This window comes from Pezoporus flaviventris, unplaced genomic scaffold, assembly GCF_033815535.1.
Source record: "Pezoporus flaviventris isolate CSIRO_AGI_PZ_B2104156 unplaced genomic scaffold, CSIRO_AGI_Pfla_v1 ptg000011l, whole genome shotgun sequence".
NCBI classification, from domain to species: Eukaryota; Metazoa; Chordata; class Aves; order Psittaciformes; family Psittacidae; genus Pezoporus; species Pezoporus flaviventris.
The window spans coordinates 1,893,235-1,911,857 of NW_026892559.1; the positions used below are offsets into that span (position 1 = coordinate 1,893,235).

The 18,623-nt window shown below is 43.6% G+C and overlaps 1 protein-coding gene and 1 long non-coding RNA gene across 2 annotated transcripts; both read right to left on the bottom strand.

Annotated features, from left to right (window-relative positions):
* Nucleotides 1-829: 829 nt before the first annotated feature.
* Nucleotides 830-11,558, bottom strand: RBX1 (ring-box 1). The gene is made up of 5 exons (XM_061450731.1): nt 11,435-11,558; nt 9,292-9,370; nt 3,453-3,523; nt 2,072-2,157; nt 830-987 (listed from the first exon to the last, which is right to left on the bottom strand). Exons 1-5 carry the CDS (start codon nt 11,510-11,512, stop codon nt 975-977), a joined length of 327 nt encoding a protein of 108 aa, XP_061306715.1. The 5' UTR covers nt 11,513-11,558; the 3' UTR covers nt 830-974.
* Nucleotides 11,559-13,461: 1,903 nt separating this feature from the next.
* LOC133267969 (uncharacterized) lies at nt 13,462-18,586 on the bottom strand. Its single transcript, XR_009742926.1, has 3 exons — nt 18,469-18,586; nt 15,173-15,252; nt 13,462-14,069 (listed from the first exon to the last, which is right to left on the bottom strand). It is a non-coding gene; the product is annotated as an uncharacterized LOC133267969 (long non-coding RNA).
* Nucleotides 18,587-18,623: the final 37 nt, after the last annotated feature.

The window sequence follows — 18,623 nt, forward strand, 5'->3', positions numbered from 1 at the left end:
AATGCACTGCATCTATAGCTGCCAACACGAAGGGATGCAGCGTCTTGTAGCCAGAATAATTTATTGGGCATCATTTGGGTTCCTGGCATGTTAACATAGCGGCCAAAATTTGTTGCAGGGAGGAGGATACCAGACCACGTGGCAGAGGAGACACCAAACAAAACGTTATATAGCTTTCAGAGTAACAATGGTCAGTCAGTGAGAACTACAGCTTGGCTTCCCAGAACTAACTGGGAAAATACCAGTAGGAAGCAAACCAAGAATTAAGTCTGTTCAAATGCTTATTTTTTGCCTTCCAGCCAATCTAGCATGTGAATTTCCTGAGTTCACTTTCACCTGACACATGAAAGTGCTTTACGAGCACTGATAAAAACTAACATGCAGTTAATGTCCCCCAAGCTAAACAGATGAAACGGGGAACAATTAGTGAAATTTTGCTTTCCAGGGGAGCTGCTTTGGTGAAAGCCAAGAGCAGAAGGGAGAGTAGTTTCTAATAATGACACAACCCCTAATTGTACAGCTCATCATTTCAGCTGAGCTGCAAGAAAGCGTGTCCACATGAAATGCTATTTGCATAAATCACACTTAGCTAGGCCAAGTCCTGCACCCATTGCAGTACACAGTGGAGATTAATGCTGACCTCAGTGAGCCAGAGGTGTGGCTCAACCTTGTGGAAGTAAGACCAAAACACCCAGTCAAAAATTTGGCATAGCAACAGGAAGGGCTACTTATCTTAAGATCTGCCTCACTTAAATCCCTGGTCTGCAGATAACTCTCCTCTCTCGTTCACTGACTGCCCACTCCTAACACAAGACAAAAGAACTTGACAGGAAGCTCCAGCAGGATTTTATTCAATACAACAAGACTGAAGAAGATTGGTGTACATTACTGATTTTTCAAGTTGCTAAAACAAACCCATAGTGACAAGAACAACTGAGGCTGATGACATACGCAGCAGCGTGGCGACCATCTCTCTAGTGCCCATACCTGCAAACAGACAACATGTTAATGCTTTTTAAGAAACCATGTTTCATACTAGTGCAGATTTATTCTCATTCTACCACGATGTAATTAACATGTAACCCAGAGGAAGGTGAAATGCTACGCTATGGAAACCTTCCAAAGTTCTCCATATTGCACTTCCCCCCAAAGTCTATCCAGACACTACGTAGAAGAAAGCCTGAGCAATCCACAATATTACATGCACAAGACCCTCGGTATCATCATCATTTGCCCTGAACCTCTTTTCAAATATATCCTGCATGAAAACAAGGCTAGAGCTTGTCATAGCCCCAGACAACATTCATTCATGCCTCCATTCCTCATCATGCTGCCCGTGCAGTATTAAGTCACCGGCCAGGCAACAGGGGCTCAGTTTTCACTACTTTGCTCAGTTAGGCAAACATCTTAACTTCTCTTGATGCACAATTACCTCTCAAAATACAATTATCCCTCAAAAACTTATCCATTGTTATTCTAACATCAGACCTTTGAAAAACACAAAACAAAACAAAGAATACAGAAATTACGAACAAATGGTCCAAGGCTGTAGCAATGGCTACATGGACATTTGATTTCCAGATGCTATTAAATCAGCTGTAGGAATCTCTAAGCCTAATAGAGTTATAAAACAAATCATCAAGATACAAAGGGACCCAATAAGATGTCTGGCACCTCAGCAGAAATGCTTTGGAACATAAGCAACTAAATTCAGGTCATTTTCTAAACCCAAGTTACTCATGTGGCAGCATAATATTCACCTGAGGCCCACTTTCAGTGAATTCCATTTCTTTCCTGCTCTCTATTCTTTAGAGAAAATGTCAATAGAAATCACTGCTTCCTACCAACTGCCACTTAACTTGCGGTGTTTGGGCCTCCTTCAGAGCTCATTTAGCATCAGGTGACTAAGGAAAGGTCCTTATACAGCAAAGGTGGAGAAAAAAAAACCTTTCCCAACAGTAACTATGCCCTCAGACCCACAGATAAGAGACATTAATATCTGATATTGATAATTCCTATTAACAGAAGGATAATTGGATATTTCATCTTAAAATCTGTGCAGGATACTTACTTTTGGAACTCCCATTCCCTGTTGTCCAGCGGACATACTTGGCGAGTTTTGAGCCAGCGAGAGATGCAGTGGAAGTGGAAAGCATGCTGGAAGAGAAAGTTCACATCACTTCATAATACACAACTGTATCTCAATGTGAAAACTACCACTGAAAGCATTAGGGTAAGAAGAGAGTAGCAAGTGTTTGCAGACAAAGGTGAGGAGGACTAATCAGCCAGCTCACTGGTAAACACCAAGGAATTGATCCAGATTTTCAGAGAGGAAGGGAATATTAGCGAAATGAGAGCAGGGACCCTCTTCCACAGTGCACGCAGTGCTAACAGACTAACTTCTGAGGAAGGAAAGAACACAGAGTTTAGCAGCTGCTAAAACTGGCAGAGCAGATGCTGATAAGAAGCATAATCAGAAAGACAAGAAAGAGGATTTCACAGTGAATAGCAGGGACGATATGTATGTATATATGCTTAAGATTTCTGCCAGTCATCTGGACAAACCAAAGCCCAAATTAAAAAGGAACTTGCAAAATTAGAAGGGAAAACAGAATCTGTTTGTGTTTAGTAAAATAAGGTCACCCTTTTCCGTACCCCATACAGCTAGTTAAAAACAAGGTTCCACTTGTGGTAACTCTTGCACACAAAGACATAATTTTGACACTAGAATATCCTGACATGGTTAAAAAAATTGCTCTTGTCCTCTACAAACAGAATTGCAACATTTATAATCCTGTTCAAGGCAATATCACACTGTGACTTGATCCCACAGCAGAGTGAGGATGGGACTGAGGAACAGGTAGTTATTTCATTATGGAAAATTTTACCTTCCAACTCGGGCCCAGGCTAGCTAAGAGATACGTAAGTCTGAGTTCGCATGTTAGTGGGACCGTGTATGAAGGAATGCATACAGCAAAAAATTGAAGAGCTGGAGATTATACACTAGAACCAATTTGATCTTTCTCCAAAACGGAAAGCAAATCACCTTCTTACCCCATACTGGCTCCTCGAATCAGATTGCACAAGGACAAATGAAGCATGCTGAGATCAAAAAAATCCTATTGCCAGGAAAAACGAAGGCATAGTTCCTAGGCAGAACCTTGATCAGGAAAATCATGCTCAAAGATCCATTATTATTTTAAAATTAAAAAAAAAAAGGCCTATTTTCCTCCCTTTTCTTCTGTGTCTTCTCTATTACACCTCTCCAACTCTCACCTCCCCCCCACCTTCTCTCTCCTTTCTACACTCTACTAAAACATATGGTGTTTAAGGTTCTTTTTTTTCCTGGTGGATTATCTGAAACATTTTATAGAACTCATTTTGTCCCAAGTTGTGAAAAAAGGGGATAGCATCACCACACATGAGCTCCGCAACAGAACAGTCTTCCTTACATTGCAGACACCCCATGCAACTGTGCACTCTTCAGAGGTAGCTGATGCTTGGTTTGCTTGACATTCTATGCCTGTGAAAACAAAGATTAAACACGTATATGCAGGAGTAGAAGATGGACATGGAACGCCAACTGGTAGATTCCTTCTCTTAACATAAACTTACTGTTTTGTCAGACATCATGTAATATTAGTTATATTTACAAATTAATTTGCACATGTAACCCTGGGGCTTGCCTGTCTTTTTTTCCTATAGTCTTGTGACAGGTAAGTACACACCAAAAACACACAGTAGGAAATACAGTTTACAAAATCATGTTTTGAAATTTTTATACCTTGGAATTGAGTACCCAGGAGGATCCCAAAAAGCATAAAGACTACTTATGGGCTTAGGTTGTGTTTTAGGGGTTTTGTATAAGGTGACATGGATGAAAAAGACAAGAGAAAGTGAGGAAAGAAGGAAAAACAGCACTGGGAAAATAAATCCAGTAGCCTGGCTCTCCAGTCTAGGGCCTGAACAATTCACACTTCTGCTCCAGCTCAAGAAAGAACTTCAAGAGAAAATAGGGATTACCAACTCCTCCCTCCACAGTCACCAGCACAAACCTACCAAACCAACATTTTATTAAAGGAAGTTTGAATAACTTCCTTAATAAATAGTTTTAATAAGTGTTAAAGGATGCTTTCTTTAAATGCCAAGGCCAAATTATTTAGAAAAGACCCATGCTAATAGCGTAGTAATTTTTAAAAACCCAGCTCAGAACTCAATACATGGGCTTGTTGCTGGCTTGTTTTGCAGATCTTGGCAAAGAAAATGGCTGAATGAGCTCCAATTGTCTCTTCACTGTTCGTGTGCCCAAATACGCACAGAGAAAAAGGAATTTGATTCACCAATTAAAGATTTAAAAACTTTAAAACCCCACAGGTTTGGCTGAAAAACGTGATCTTTACTTGCTCTGTCCTTTCTTCATTTTTCCCTCTCTTTGAGGTGTGGAGATGAACAAAATTAGAGAAAGGCCTGTTTTCCCATGAGATGTGAGAGAGATCAGTTAACCTTGGTAAGAAGGAACTACTCAAAACAAGACTGAGGTTTACAGAAAGTCAGTAGCAATGACTATTCTGCAAGATTCAAATGAACCTGTATTTATTACGTTTTACATCAAGATACACATAGGTGGAAGTCCAAAGCTGGCCAGCCTATAGGAGAATAAAATCTAGCGCACTGAAACATCTGAGGTCTTAATTCCTTAAGCCCTCAGATTAAATATTAAATATATATTAAAAATTACTTAAATATTACTTTATTTAAGTAATAAAACTAAATCTGGTTATGAAAATGGGAAATGCTCAAGAACCTTGAAGAGCTTCAATTACTTTGGGCATTTGTTTAAAATTTGACACCCAAGATTGCCAAAATACTGTTACTGCAGTACAGACTTATGATCCTGCTGAGTATCATGGGGCATATGATAGTAAGTATTTGGCATGAGCCTGTACAGTAACAGAGAACAGAGAGAAGATGAGTAGTGGGAAAAGGAGAGGAAACTCATTTGAAGGAAGAAAATTTAACTCCCTTGCTCTCTAAGTGGCCCTAACCTGTGAGCTGTATGCTTTGGAACACAATATAGTTATTTTATTTTTTTAGGCTTTAATGGACTTTGTGACCAGGAGTGAGAGGGAAAAAAGGTGGTTTAGATAAGGAAGAAAAGCAGCACTGAAATTCATTTCAGCATTACTCAAACATTTGCCATGAAGTAAATACAGTCCCAAAAGCTTAAGAGGACAGATGAACTTTTGCAAACATAGCCGAGGAGGAGTTCTCTGGTGGTGATGTAAGGCTCTTCCAACAAGACACCCAGATTTAACTCCCTCATCAAACAGGCCGGAGACTACTGCTGGCATCACTAAATCTGGCTGCCAAAAAAGGGCCTCCCAAAAGCTGAAGCACTTTTGAGTCTCCTACTTGCCTCATTTCAGAAAAGGACAGTATCTTAACACAGAAATGTAACAAATGATCAATTGCTGGCACAGAATGAAAGCTGCCAATTCTGGCTTTTGAAAGGAAGAGAAGCCATTTACTGCCTGCTGACCCAAAAGAAGTGGCAAAACAGTAACAGGTACTAGAGGAATACTGAAGAACTCTTCTGTTGCCTTGCTTTTGACAGAGTATTTGTAGGTGCAGGCAGAAAGATACAGATAAAACCTGAAATACCTGTAAATAATTGTGAAAGATGCAACAGAGGCATTTCTACTCAGGGAGCTACAGAAATGCTTGTTATATAATGGCAACTTCTGAATCTTGGCATCTATTAAGAACCATCCCTCTTCCTATACATTTTCTGTTGCAGAAATCTTCTGTATATCTAACAAGAAAAGTAACCCGAGATTTAAGTAGCCATAACGGCAAGTAAACAGAAGTACCTGTCTTTTATTCAGAGCTACAATAGCCCACTGCACTGGTAAATTTAATGGTAAAAGCTCTTCAAAGTGGCTTTCACTTGAGCAAATATAAGCAATGTATAGGTTTCCCTTTCTCTTTACATGTAGCCTTCTAAAACTATGTCATGAAGGGATCAACTTATTTGGGAGAAATAAATACACATAGCTTGGCTAATATGATACATCATGTACTCGCTCAGAAAACAGAGACAGAAAATACCAATAACCAGGCAAATAAACTTCAAGTACAATTCTACTTGTCCTGTGAGGCGTGGCTGAGGACTTTGGGTTTGTCTAGTTTGGAAAACAGGAGGCTGAGGGGCAACCTCGTTGTTCTCTACAGCTTCCTGAGAAGGGGAAGTGAAGAGGGAGGTGCTGAGCTCTTCTCCCTGATAACCAGTAATAGGATGCATGGGAATGGTTCAAAGCTGCATCAGGGGAGGTTTAGACTGGACATTAGGAAGCATTTCTCTACCAAGAGGGTAGTCAAACACTGAAACTAGCTTCCTATAGGTGGTGAATACCCCAAACCTCTAAGTGTTTAAGACATTTGGAAAATGCCCTTAACAACATGCTTTTGGTCAGCCCTGAATTGGTAAGGCAGTTGGACTGTAGGTCACTTAGAACTGAAATAGTCTAGTCTATTCCCTCAAAATGCAAAATGAGCTCTTCAATTTAGTTTTTCAAACTTCTGAGGAACTTTGGAATTTTCCCCTTGCAATTCTCTCCAATTTCTTAAGAATTATCTGCAGATTTTACTAAACCCTTACCCTAAGTTCCCCCTATCATACCATCATATGATTCCTTCTACTTATAAACCCCTTGTATGACACTCAGTATTTCCTGTTGGTATCACACTCCCAAAATACATGTACACTGCTATCATCTTCCACTCCTACTTGTGACTTAGGAAACTATATATACTTGGTTCTGTTCTTTTATTCTTCTCATAAATCCAAGCCCATTCTTATTACCAAATCATAATGTACATGCATGAGGCGAACTGCATGACACCTTAACATTGATGCCTGACTGTAATGTTAACAACCTTCCATTAGCATGGCTGATGCTACTTATCACTCTTTTAATGATTTCACTTTCAAAGTTTCTCTTCATCACTAGGAGGGAGACACTAATATTCTGCATTTTATCAAATTGAATCTTGTGTTGTTCTTCCCTGCACATTCTATTAATTTTTCCTCAATTTCCCATTACTTCACATCTTGTGTTTGAAAATCTAATTAAAGTGTTGTTTAACAACATTAATGGTCTGTAACAAGGAAGTAAGTAAATCTAGAGCCAACACTGATCTCGGAACACCAATTTAGATACCCCTTCTACTCTGTATACTGTCAATTGTGGTCTGCCATTTGCAGTCCAGGCTTTTTCTAACATTGCTCATATCCAAACTAGTAACATGTTATGCTTGAGCAACAAAAAAAAGAGGGGGGGGAGGAAATCTACCTACATCCTCTTCCTTCACTGTTTTGCCTAGCCTACCTATACACTCTCAACCCCACCCCCATTTTGGTAGTATCTGTTTTTTCCTTTTCCAGCCCCCAAGAACTGACACAAGAAATTCACTACTGGAAAATAACATCGATCCACTCTCCTTCCAGTTCCTCCACACCTTGCCTTCATCTCCATGCCCTATCTGCTGTTTATAAAAAATAACAAATATTTGAGACTCTATTTAGTCTGTCATGGGAGGCACTATTAATTTTGAGGCAGATTCATAAAATGAAACATACCAGCATCCACTATCCACTATCCTCTTGTCATGAACAATTACCTTGAATTACAGGATTTTATATATTCATTCTATACGTTTGGAAATTCTGTGGATGTAACTTATATCCTAACAAGTGTTTAAAATTCCATTTGCCTGTCAGTGACATGCTTTCCTCTCAAAATATATCATAAATCTGAGACACTAACTAGTAGCCAAGTGTCCACCTCCTTTTGCAACTACTTTTCAAGATGGTACAGGCTAGAGGTACTTAAAAAGAAAATCTTTACATCAAAGAACATCAGCATATTTCATAACCCCTATTCTCACTTGTTTCTCGTTAGTGTTGTCATTCCGTTTCTAATAACCAGCAATGAACTGAGGCATGGAAAGGCATTAGTTGGCTCAAAATACAAACGTATCTGTCCCAAAGCAAAGATGCGTAACCCATTTTCAGCCTTGTGTGTCACAATGTGTTTTCTATTAAAAAAAAACCCAAACAACAAAAAACCAAACAAAGAACAAAAACTTATGAAAGTAGTATTGTAATTATTATTTACACATGATGTGAAACCAGGTCCATCTCTCACTAGTTGTTACTATAAACTTCAGGTCTCATTTTTCTGAAACGATTCATTTTTGGATAGGCTCACTAGCAGTAAATCGCTATGATCAGTAGTTCCAAGGTGCAACAAAACTATCACAATCAGATCATGACAGGCCATTCCCAAGCACTGTAGCTGTACATGCTCCAGTTTAGGAGGGCTCCACAATCCTCACATTCTAGTAATAAAGGCAAATAAGGCAAACTGCTACCTGAGGTATACTAAAAGGTCTTCTGTCCCTCATGACTGAAACAAGATGAACAGTTACAGTGCCAGCAGTACCTTGTCGTTTTTGAGAAAAAAACAAGATGTTTTTGTACTCATTATCAATCCTTTAAGGTACTGAAACCAGTGACTTTACACATGTGCACCTATTTCATGACAGAAATTTGTATACGTAATTCCATTATCTCTTTATTTTCCTACATAGCAAGCCTATATATGCTAGTTGAACCATCAAAATTTTACAGAAAACAAAATCAAACCAATACTAGCAATACTATTTTTTTTAATTATTATTTAGGCATTATTTAGACTCTCCTTTGTAACAGAACAATTCTCTAGGTGGCTACAGGGTTCCCCACAATACAATATGAACTAACTTATTTATGCAAAGTAGTTTTTGTAGAATGAGGAGTCAGATGAAGTCACTGGTCCAAAGCCTTTCCTGGCCAGACGCAGAGTGTTAAAAGATTTCATCCTGATGAGTGTCATCAAAAAGTGGATACCTATATCAACATGACCGACTGCAAAATCTAATACCTCTCTTTGTGAGCAATACCCCAAACAATTTCAGTTCTTTCTGGCTCTTTACTCCTTTTCCTTTGTTGTATCCCAAATACACTCAGCAACATCACATCATCTATAGCTGTGATACTCTTTACAAGAAAAGCAGTATAGTTGACAGGGTCACAAAAACAGATTATAGGACTTCACCATTACATAAAATAGAGGTTAGTATTTGCATTGTGAAGACTTATTTCCTAATTGAAAGCTGCATGTGCTGAATTTTCAGCTGTGCATCACATACAAGTCAAAACTGCCAGAGTCTTCCCCACCATTTACTTACATAGATCCATAATATGGTTTCTGCAAATGGCACAGTTATCAACCACAATGTCCCATGCCCACAGAGCTACTGCATTCCACTAGAGAGAAGGGGAGGAAAAAGAAAAACATAGTTTTGACTGAATTTACAGCACAGTTGTTTCTCAAAATCACATGTATTTTTTTAAATGGAAAAGCTGGGATATTTAAAAAAGATACGTTAGAAGTCCAGAGTAATCCTTTATCATGGGTTCAGATTACTAGAAAGCAGTAGTACACTCCTCTCACATACCTCCCAGACTCAATGTCTCCTTACAACTTCAGAAACAAGGTAACTCTCATAGTCCCCTTTTTTGTTAAACAAATGCAAACATCTGCATTTCTATTCAAGATCCAGAGGCAAGGTTGCAGCTCAAGCCATGTCGCCCAATTCTGATGGAAAGGACAGTGCCTTAGAGAAAAGCCAGTTCAGGGGCTATTTTAAAAGGAATTTCCATTATTTGCAGCAGTTCTTCTAGTGATCACCTCCATCAGAGCAGCTGGGGTCAAGAACTAAAATCATCACTAATGCTACACTTTCACTGACTCCTGAACAATATCTCCTCTGTTCCATGCTACAAATTTCCATGGCAATTTTAGAAAACTGATTCAGAATGAGGACTTTAAGATAAGCTATGCAGAAAAGCACAGTGCCTTTTCATTCCTCTGCACAACCCCCCCCTCCCAGTAATCAGGTCTTTTGTAAATGTATGAAAAAGGTGGAGTTGCCTTCAGCATTCAAAGCAAATCATATTGGTAGCCAGGATAATCTTCATTTACTAGGTAAGTAATCTAGATATTTTGTTTCCTTCCATTTTTTTTTTCAGTATATGATTTCATTGACGCTACTACAGTAAATCTTCTCTACCACGTTCAGTTTCTGTTTTAACATTCTCATTGCTTCTCCTCAGTTTGGGACTGAAGGAGAAACGTAGACTGCCAAATATTGATAAGCAGTAACAATTTGATCAGTACTTCAATATTTCATTAGTGCCGATATAAAAAGCCACCAGAATACTACTACATCATTTAGGAAATGGGTCAGTAATGATCTGATTCCCCCCCACCTTCCAACTTCAAGTCTAGCCAACCTCCTGGGTCTCAAGGACTTCATCCACATCCCAAGGCAGTTAGGACGAAACTTCCCATCACCCTTCTCTCTCCCACACTCTCAGCCGATTTCATGACCCATCATAATCTACTCCTACAACCAGAGCCACACACACAACAAACTTCGAGCTGGTACCTTGCTGGGGAGGATAAATGCCACTGACACATAAAAGGTGCCGCTTCCTGCTTCTCTCATGTGCCCCTATTTCCTAAGGACAAGCAATCAACGTCACCCAGCCACCTCCTTCAGCATAAAGCTGCAGCTCTGTACAGAGGCTTCCACCACCAGTGACGACAGCTGCATTTCAAACACAGCACAGAGCACTGGAAATGTTTCCTGATAGCCAGCCCAGGAGTTATTTTCCGTCAAATTCTACCTCAGCACAAGCTCACACAGCCTCCCCACCTCCTCTGCTCCCTCCTGCAAGAGGCTGGGGCTACTATCACCATCCACCTGACAAACTGGTGGGTGACAGCAGACCGTTTGCTGACTACACACACGATGTTACGGCTCGATTTAAAGAATAAGAAAATAAAAAAGAGAAACATGAATTTGCGCATGGCGTCTTAACGCAGCACACGGTGCGGCGGGGCCGGGGCTGAGGAGGAGGCGGCGGCGGCAGCAGCAGCAGCACTGCACCACTGCTCCTCGGCCCGAGCTGCTCAGAGAGGGCGCAGGCGGCCGAGCCCCGGCAGAGCCGCAGCACTCGGCCCTCCAAACCCTCTGACAGAGACAGCCCTTCCAGACCTCCCGCCGGCCGCGCCCGCTGATTGGCCAGGCTCCGCTCCACGTGCGGCTGCCCGCCTCAACTATTGGCCCGCGTTCACGGCAAGGCTTCCCGCAGGCACCACCCCACCCCACCCCACCCCTCCCCTCCCGCCGCGCCGGTGCGGGACGGAGAGCCCGGCTCCGTGAGGGGAGCAGGAAGAGGTCCTCTCCCCCACCCCGCTCGGCGCCACCAGGCCGGCCCTTGCCCCCCGCTCCCTCCCTCGAGGAGCCTGCCGGCGGTCCTCACTTTCTTCACTTCGAAGCGCTTCTTGCCCGCCCCGCTGTTGGTGCCGCTAGGGGTGTCCACATCCATCGCGGCCGCCATTTTTGGTGCGTGAGCCGACCGTGCTGCCCTGCGCGCATGCGCGGAGCGGGGAGGGACGGGGGGGGAGAGCGGAAGGGGGTGGGCGGGGCCACCCCGCGGCACGCCCTCCGCCGGCAGGTGCTACATGTCACGTGACTGTCGCGCTTAAAGGCGCCGGCCAGGGCGGGGTGGCGCAGTTACCTCATCCTGCGCCATGCGGTGCGGGGGGTGCGTAGCGGTGGTCGGGGACAGGGGCGCAGACACCCACACACGGGGCGGGGGACAGGCGGTGGTGTGGGACCGAGTCCGCCTGCAGCTGTTAGTGACTCCTGCGCGCCTCCCTGCCCGAGGGATCGCCTCTGAGTACAACCCCAGGCCCTGCTTTGCCCTCTCGGGGTCTCATTCCTCACTAAAATCACCTGGGAGTTGTCCCTGTGCCCTCGTATGGAGGGCTTCAGCCCTGAATAAGCGTTCAGTTTGTTTTACTACATTTAAACTGGTGTCCAGCAAGTGCAGACCGAGGAAGGGTCATTGGTGTTAACTGCTGTAGCCATTCTATTCACTATCAGTCCGTTTATTATTTTTAAATGAAACGTTAGGTTGCTAGATAGAACTCACAGTGTTCAGACTACTCTTTTTGCACGCAAATTAGGCTAACAATAGTTATAACTAACATGGGATTTACTTGCAGCTGCCTGAGCCCTGCCTATTCTGTTGCAGAGATAGATACAGGCATGGAAGTTAGTACTGGGAGGTTCCTCTCTCCATCAGCACAGTTCAGAGTACTTCTTTGAGGGGGTCAGTACCAGTATTCCCCAAGATATGGAAGCTGGGGGGAAGATATCTCCCTAGCATACCTTGAAATGTCACCAGCTTCGCACATCCTGGTAGACATGCTCTCTCTGGAGAGTCAAGCCTTTAAATCAGTTTGTACACCACATTGCTGCATGCATGTGAGAAGGAGGAGGTAGTAGAGAAAAGCAGAGAAAGGGCGTTCTCCTGCATATAAACAGGGAAGCAATATCTGTACTGTACGTGTTGCAGGCGTTTGGGACAAAAAGCGCTGTTCTGGTCTGACTCCACCATATCCGCCTTGTTGTATACACACAGCCTTTACCAGAGATCTAGTGCTTGCTGGGATGGGATGTCTGGCAATCTCCAAATAAATTTTAACCTCAAGTAGGGGCCTGTGATAAGCACAAGGTGATGCTGCCATTGGATGTGTTGGGATAATTTTCAGTGGGGTTCATATTTAGAATCATAGAATAGTTAGGGTTGGAAAGGACCTTAAGATCACCAAGTTCCAACCCCCCTGCAATGGGCAGGGACACCTCCCACTAAACCGTATCACCCAAGGCCTCGTCCAACCTGGTCTTGAACACTGCCAGGGATGGAGCATTCACAACCTCCCTGGGCAACCTATTCCAGTGCCTCACCACCCTAACAGGAAAGAATTTCCTCCTTATATCCAACCTAAACTTCCCCCGTTTAAGTTTTAACCCATTACCCCTTGTAGGGGTATCACTACAGTTCTTCATGAAGAGTCCCTCCCCAGCATCCCTATAGGGCGCCTTCAGATACTGGAAGGCTGCTATGAGGTCTCCATGCAGCCTTCTCCAGGCTGAACAGCCCCAACTTTCTCAGCCTGTCTCCATATGGGAGGTGCTCCAGTCCCCTGATCATCCTCGTGACCCTTCTCTGGACTTGTTCCAACAGTTCCATGTCCTTTTTATGTTGAGGACATCAGAACTGCACACAAAACTCCAAGTGAGGCCTCACAAGAGCAGAGTAGAGGGGCAGGATCACCTCCTTCAACCTGCTGGTCACGCTCCTTTTGATGCAGCCCAGGATACGGTTGGCTTTCTGGGCTGCAAGCACACACTGCCTGCTCATGTTCATTTTCTCATCGACCATCACCCCCAAGTCCTTCTCTGCAGGGCTGCTCTGAATCTCTTCTTAGTCCAACCTTTAACACTTGTGCCTTGAGTGAAGCACATAACTAAATGTGTGCAGTGTCAGGCTGAGCCTGAAAGTTACATATGCAGAGTAAAGGTAAGTTTGAAGAAGAAAAATGCCATCTGTCAACTATACACCTTGTAGTTATCAACGTGGAAATCTCCCATTTCACCTAACTGCCCTTTTCCCCAGATGCTGCCCAGTTGTGGTGCATATCTTACTGCTGTCAATGAAATGAAGCTGCAAAGATTCAGGGTTTTGTCCTGTTGCTCCTTATTCAGGACTGTAGTGTGAAGGCCATTGCAAAGGAATATCTTAAAAATGGGATGTGGGTGCTTACCCCTAAGTCTGTATGGTAATGACCCCAGTAGGACACTAGTCAGCAGGAATCCAGGATGGTAAACAAACATGTAGAGCAGGGCAGGTGCATACCAGAGAAATGTTAACGTTCATTTTTACTTAAACGACTACTGTGATGCAAAATTATAGTCTTCCCACCTCAGCTGATGTCACCACGAGGAGATGGTTGCCAATGGGTAAAAGCCATGTAGCCAGCAATCATGTGGTCTGGATTGATCTTCCTGTATCTGGCAGCAAAAGGAGTATAGCAATGCAGATCTTGCTAAAAAGGTGGAGGTGCTTTCAGGAAAGAAATATAACAGACATGGTGCAGAACAGAACCTGTACCTGCGTGCTTATTTAGTTAGTATTTACTGATTTGCTGACAATGGGAAGAACATTAAGAGAACTTCAGTGTGCTTCACTGAGTGAAATCAGTGATGGTATTCCCCAACAGTCCTGCACATCATAAAAAGGTCTAAGTTATCTAATTTCCTGCACACAAAATATCTGTTTTCTGTCGATTTTAGTGTCTCCTCCCATCTCCTCCTAGGAAAAATGCAGCCCCTCAGACCTGTTTTCCCCCTGCTATATGTTATAGAGAAGTGTCAGTGACTGCTGCAGGAAGAAAGGCTGTGGATTTGAAAAGCATCAGCCTCAAAAGAAATACAACACTGTGGTCCAAATTACCAGGGATGCTTTGAAGAATGGATCATTTTTCAAATCACTGGGACATGCAGGGAAAAAAAGAGGAGACTGCCAAGCTGAAAAGGCAGGGAGACAGACAGCCGAGGTGACACATGACAACTGCTCTGAATATCGTTAGTCCCAATTAAAATGAGACAAACTCCTCCCAGTTCAAACCATTCCAACAGGTAAGGCACCAACAACCTGGTGACTAGTGCAGTTACCTTCCAAAACCAGTCTCTCATTTTGGTTGTTGCCCTTCTCCTTTATATTCATTCTGTTGTCTTTTGTGTTTTTTTTTTTCTGCAGCCAATTATTTTCTTACATGGGATTTATCCCCATATGACTGCCTCCCTCTCCACCGCCATGCGTTCACCCTTTGAACCTGTGTGTCTGACTGGAGTGCTGTGTAACTGCTAGTGGAGTGGCAGCTGCTGGCAGCCCTGGCTCTCCATGACTACACCTACATGGGGACCAGGTAGAAGGCCTTGCAGCAGTGGTACTGACAAAACTCGTTCCTCCAAGTCACCAGAACAGAGGGATCCATGCAGCAGCAGTGTGGATCCATCTATCCCAGAACTATCCAGATCAGAAGGAAAATGCACACAGGACAGGTTGCTTTGCTTTCCAGTCTTCGCTGCCTGAGCCTTTTGCATTTGGCTCCCCAGACCCTCAGACAAGATGAGCATCCTCTGTTACCACCACTTGTCCTCAGTGCAGACACCAATGCCACAGGATCTCTCTGGGACATGAGGGTCACTCTCAGGAATGAGACTGTTCTGAAAGACAGGAGAAAATTTCAACACTTTCAGACACTCTTTAGAGAAAATTGCCTTTTCTGTACAGTCACGAGAGTAGGGATGGGCCTTCCAAGACTGCCAGGAGCAAAGAGTGGGGAGAAAAAATGGGAGGTGGCCCCTTTCTAAGTGCTTGCAAACCTCAGGTTTTTCTGTTGCCTTTCTGTGCTTCACCATCTCAGTGCTGCCTGCTTAAGGCGTGGTTTCAATGGTGCCCTAAGCAGCGTCAAGCAGGAATTACCTGGTATATGAGACTAGTTCCCCTTCAGTGGTTGTAAAGCAAGGAGTAAAACTCAAGTACATTGTTCTACATTTTGAAGGACTGTAGGGCTGGCCGGCCACCCTCTAGTTGCTGATGCTACTAAAACCGTTTGAATTGACTGAATTGGGATTTCTAGCACCCTTTGCTTTTGGATGCCCAAACCCACAGACAGCATTCACAAATTACTACTGGGGCAAAACTGAATCTACCGTTTTACCCATGTTGCCACAAAACTTCCCAAAGTTCATGAAGTAAGCAAACATCCTCCCACCAAGGCTCTGCAGCATCCCCAGCTGATTCAGTGTTCTTGGCTGGCATAGGGAAGCTGAATTCAAAGAATAGAGACAGAGGGGTATATTAAGCAATATATTCCATGGATTTCTAGACCAGACTGTGCCTGGTTTCTGCAGAAACCCAACCCCCCTGCATCTGTGCATGTCTTCCGGATGATGGTTACACTGTACCCCCTATAGTATCCCTGGCTTTGTGATCCATTACTAAAACCTCAGGCAAGAACCAGAGCTTCCAGGCTCCAGAAATCTAGCTAAAAAAGAATGGATGAGATTCTGAGAGAGGAGCAGGTTGTAGCATTTAATGGGATGGTGACTAATCATTGCTCTTCCTTTCTCATGACATTTTACCTAAAGCTGCTTGATAACTTGCAGATAAAATAACATACAAGCATTGTGGCAGCCTGCAGGTAAGTAGGTGTCTGCAAAAACCATGCTATGTAACGGCTGTGCCCCATCTCCTGCAGACAGCTTTTCCCCACACACGGGAGAAGGTAGCTGGGGGTCTTGCTCCACGGCTACCAAATGACACTGTCCCCACAGTGGAATCTCAGGCCTTCACCATACCTGACAATCAGCTGCAGCTGATACAAAGGAATGTGATCAGGAGAGATGGACCCCAGTGTGTTACGGTGAGGATGTTGGGCTGATTCCACCCCGCTTCAAGAAAGGGTTTGAAGCAATCCCTCCTATGCATCAACACCCTCATGCTCCCCATCCTAATCCTTGCCTCCAACTACGGAGCTCCACCTTAGGAAGGAAGGAATCCCACCCACACCAACCCCACCGCCTCCCTGCCACCCCTTTGCAGCTCTGGCCGCCAAGCTGCAGCTGCGAATCGCGTCCGCCTGTGCTGCCACCTCCCGAGAGAAACCAGCATGCCAGTTCCTGCTCGGGGGAGAGGACGTGTTCTGCGGCCAGGCATGCAGCCTGCGCCGGAGGTCCCCAGGGGAGCCAGGGCTTTCCGTGCTGCCCATAGCCTGAGGAGACGTGACTCAGGCCCAGGAGTCACCATACCTGCAGCCTGACCGCCTCTTCTATTCACAAGGCTGAAAAAAAGAGGTGGGAGAGTGAAACTGCCTACAGCAACCGCGACAAAAATGCATACGCAGGAAAGTGTCCTGCTTTAACCTGTGAGCTGGGATCCTGAAGAGATGTCAGGGACAGAGGCTGAGGCTGTAATTCAGAAAGACGGCAAGTCTGTCAGAGGGTAACAGGAAAGCGGTAGCAGGGGAGCGATAGTTTTTAACCCAAACATCCCAGGAGAGCTGTATGACATGACAAGAGTCTATGGGATAGTCCAAGTGCAAGATACAGCGCCACTAACCACACTAGAGACATCATTTGAGTACCAGGTCACAGTCTGGACCTCCTTCATTGCTTAGACAAGAATCTTCAAAGTGCCTTTTATCCTTAAAAGGATGATGAAAAAAAAAAAAAAAAGGAAGATGTTATGATAGCTCAATACAAGTAGTTTCCAGTATTGCATGTAATAAACATTGGAAGATCTGCCAGGCTAATTAACAGTAGCCAGGAAAAACCATGAGAGTAACCAGAGTAGTAACACAAGCTTGCCTGCTTATAAATCAATGAACTCCTACTGATCTGGGAAATCTATGAACCTTCAGTAACACAAGGAGAGGCAGTTCCAAACTGCTGTGTGGGAGACACTAAATATGTTTATAGTTATTCTTATCCACCACTTCTCCCTGACAGTCCTCAATGTGAGGAAAAAGTCACAGAGAGGGAATAAGCAGTAAAATCAGAAGGCAAAAAATCACATTATCAAGAAAGGGAGGCCTAGAAACTAACTCCACTGAGTCAAAGGTTTTGATGCTGTTTGAAAGGAGATAAAACCATTCAGCTACAGCTTTGCATTTGTCTTTCCCCTTTAATTTTCTGTCCTTTTTCCAAAATATATAGTACCCCCAAATCCCTCTGAAGATCACTTCTAACTGAAGCAAGCTCCTAACTGCAGGCCCTGCTCAACAAGACACCATTCATTAGCCTTTGCCATCCTTCTTTGACATAAATGCTGCTATTGGTAAAAGCATTTTCTTGAAGCCCTTCATAGTAATAGGAAAGGTACCATTTGGCAACTAAAAACTGTAAAAATCCAACTCCAAGATTACTGGGGGGGGGGGGGGGGGGGGGGGAAGGGGGAGAAGGATGGAGGCAGAATTTGAAAGTGCAGCTCAGATGTGATTTCTGGGCAAAAAAAGTAACTAATTTTACACCTCTTCTTCTCAGAAAGACACAAAGGAATTGGAAAAACAAATTAGGGGGCCCACAGAAATGTCAATTACCAGGGTAAAAACTATATGGGTATTACAGAAGAGACCAAGAGTGAGGGACCCAGCAGTCCCCTGTCTCCCATACCAGTGTAAGTCAGAACAAAAACTGTGGTGCCTAACTCAGATAGTTCTCAGAAGGCAGAATTTCAAATATTTCTGACATTTAACTGCTCTCTGTCGTGAATGTCTGGGTAAAGACAATATACTGAGTTTAGCCTTACATTGGACTCCACTGGAAAGTTCATTATGGCATCTCAGTCAGCAGCTCCCACAAGAGATGGTCTGCCTGCCAGTCTATCCCAAACAATAAAATAAATTAACAAACTGTCATACTTCTTTGCATTTCATATACCTTGAGCGTATCTGGCTCTGTCAAACATCCTCTCCTTTAATTTCGAAGCTCAGCACAACTGGATCTGCAGAACTCCAATGGAGAGAAGGGCCATGTGAAGCAGCAAGCTTTCACTGATCAGCTTTCATGGATCTTCCCAATCCTGACTCTTTCAG

Coding starts and splice junctions, on each gene's coding strand:
- RBX1 (XM_061450731.1), bottom strand. CDS start 11,512: ATGGCGGCCGCGATGGATGTGGACACCCCTAGCGGCACCAACAGCGGG. Junction 9,371..11,434: donor AGCGCTTCGAAGTGAAGAAA/GTGAGGACCGCC, acceptor CCTTCTCTCTAG/TGGAATGCAGTAGCTCTGTG. Junction 2,158..3,452: donor TTGCATGGGGTGTCTGCAAT/GTAAGGAAGACT, acceptor TTTCTCTTCCAG/CATGCTTTCCACTTCCACTG.